Below are 2,617 nucleotides of genomic sequence, written 5' to 3'. Positions count from 1 at the left end.
CAGTTTGTAGGTCAAACCCACAAACAGAGAAACCAAATAAAAGAGCACACAGACAAATGAAAGGAAAAGACTTACTGCAGAGTCGGAGGAGATAATTGTACATCTCATCTCTGTCGCACTCAAACAGCTTGGCAGTCATGTCCACCATCTGCTCCAAGGCCTCTAGCTGTACACACAGACAGAATATATACTTTAACTTAGATTTTTTTTTTCTGCATTTATATTCTTTCCTTCTTCTTCTTTGTGTGGCTTTGGTAATTTTAGGCCTGTGTGTGTGTGTGTGTGTGTGTGTGTGTGTGTGTGTGTGTGTGTTACCTACCTGGTTACTTAAAATGCATTTCTCTGCATACCACTGCACACGTCCAGGCTTTGCCCTCAGCCCAGGGGTCTAGATAAAAGAAAACAGACAAAAGAAATCAGTTGATTAATTGATAAATAGCAGCTTCAGTAAATTGTTCCTCACATGTCTCAGATGTCAAATAACTGGTCAGATGCTGCATAGCAACAAGATATACTTCAATTTTTTTTAATTTTTTTTTTTTACTTGATCCCGGTTAATAACATCTTCCAACACCAGGCTTATATTTTATCAGTGTCACTATTATTATTACTACAATGTCTGTACTTCATGCCAATTGTGTTTGTTTCTTTACTTCTATTTATATTTGCTGCAATTTCTGCTGCCCTTGACCAGGTCTCCCTTAAAGGAATTTTAATCTCTCGAAACTAAAGGACAAATAAAAAAAACATTACTTCACTGTGCACAACATAGGGTGGAAATCAATATAATACAAAACCATTAAAGCATTATCCTTAACATAACACTGATCCACCCGTACCCTAGTATTAAGAGTCCTTAAATATTAGCATCTATTGGTGTAGACTAATCACGAGCTGATATACAACAGATTTTAAAAATTAAATGTGTCTGCTGGCAGGAGGCTTTGTGAAAGTGCAGTGGTTTTACAAGATCATCAATGATCTATTTCTAAAGATAATGTGTTTGATCATTAGTTTGGCAGATTATCAATACATAAAAGCTAAAGGGCAATTTACTGATACAAAGAAAACAGAGCTGATATATAATATGTGTTCAGGAGTCGGACACATGCATTTACCAAAGCTACATCTGAGGAAATCATTGAGTTTCACAGTGTAGTGAATATGTCCATTAGAAGTACTTTTTCACTTTAAATTACTTTTTCAATAATCAGTTATCCAAAACTCAGATTTGACAAATTTGCAGTGCTGTGCAAAGATTTACGGATTTCAGATTTTGTTTTTAATCCAGTAACAACATAGAAGCATCTAACTGATCTGAAATTTCTTCTACACTCCAAACATACAGCCAGATTCATAAGAAACATATGTTCCGCTCCACAAAGAAGAGGAAGTCATACAAAATATGCTACTGTATTTCAGAATAACAGTCTGGGAATAAATGAAGGCAGAAAACTCAGAGGCAACCCAAACAAAGAGGATTGTTGAGTGCATTTTAGAGCAATATTGATACAAAAAACTCTCATAGCTAATGTATATCGTGGGGAGCAGGAATAGCAAATGTTTGCCACGAATAAGTTTAAAAACCCAGTGAAGCCACTTCCAGTACACTCTACCTTGTAGTAGAGACCATTATCTAGGACTCCACAATGCAACACTGGAACTGTCCTATATGAACTGTGGAAATACTACAGAAAGACCTCCCACTACACTCGTGAAAATGGCGTTTAAAAAAAGGAACTTCAACAATAAAATTATGATTTCAAATGCAGAGAATCTGCCGCCCCGGCAGTTACAGCCAGGAGATTTGCTCAGATTTTTAGGACACCAGTGAGATGCAGACAGACAGAGTGTGTGGGCTGTCAATAAAGGCTGACATAGATTGATCTGCAGGCTCATGTAGCTATGATTTAGTCTGATATGAGGAGTGACTAGATGATTATCATGGAATAACAGTGATCAGGATTTCATCTGTCTCCTGGGGGCTTTGATACAATCTGAATAAGACTAGGATTGAGAAACCTCACTCTGCCTGTCTTCCTGGTAATCTGGCTAAGGAAAAAAAGAAAAAAAAAGAAAGGACAGACCGATCTGGCAGGAAGTTAATCTGAATGAGGATCAACAGCGCTCAATCCCTGCTGGCCTCTTTGATGGGAGCCCATCATACTGTGAGAGAGGGGAGAGTAAAAGGAAAGACCAGCTTCATCCCTTCCCCTGACTGCCATGCTTTCCTCTTTCAATCCCCACTTCTCTCAATCCCTCCCTCTTCCTCCAAATCTCTCCTGCTCCTCCTCTCCATCCCTCTAGCTGTCCCAGGCAAAGGCATTATGTTCTTACCCAACCAGCCAAAGGGACAAATTAAAATGTGTTGCACTCACTCTCTCTCAGTCTGTCTAATCTTCTTAGAGACTAAGGCCTGGTGCAAGTGCTCCATCTCTTTGCCTCTGATTCCTTTTACTTGGTAAAGTCTTGAGGGCTCAAAGCACCACAACTGCTCTCACACACACACACACGCACACACGCACACACACACACACACACACACACACACACACACACACACACACACACACACACACACACAGTAATTAGACAAGACTTTGAGTTTGTGTAATGA

General features: G+C 39.3%; 1 protein-coding gene across 2 annotated transcripts in view; it reads right to left on the bottom strand.

Moving 5' to 3' along the window:
• lrpprc (leucine-rich pentatricopeptide repeat containing) overlaps positions 1-2,617 on the bottom strand; it is a 57,797-nt gene that overhangs the window by 18,787 nt on the left and 36,393 nt on the right. For both annotated transcript variants that reach the window (XM_005727312.2, XM_005727313.2), the window contains exons 26-27: positions 320-388; positions 76-166 (exon numbers count right to left, since the gene is read on the bottom strand). In XM_005727312.2, the coding sequence (XP_005727369.1) occupies positions 76-166; positions 320-388 (160 nt within the window). The remainder of the gene's footprint in view (positions 1-75; positions 167-319; positions 389-2,617) is intronic.

Source organism: Pundamilia nyererei, unplaced genomic scaffold, assembly GCF_000239375.1.
Source record: "Pundamilia nyererei isolate P.nyererei 1_Seehausen unplaced genomic scaffold, PunNye1.0 scaffold00024, whole genome shotgun sequence".
NCBI classification, from domain to species: Eukaryota; Metazoa; Chordata; class Actinopteri; order Cichliformes; family Cichlidae; genus Pundamilia; species Pundamilia nyererei.
Note: the sequence above shows the minus strand (reverse complement) of the source record. Positions and strands in the feature narration are given on the sequence as shown.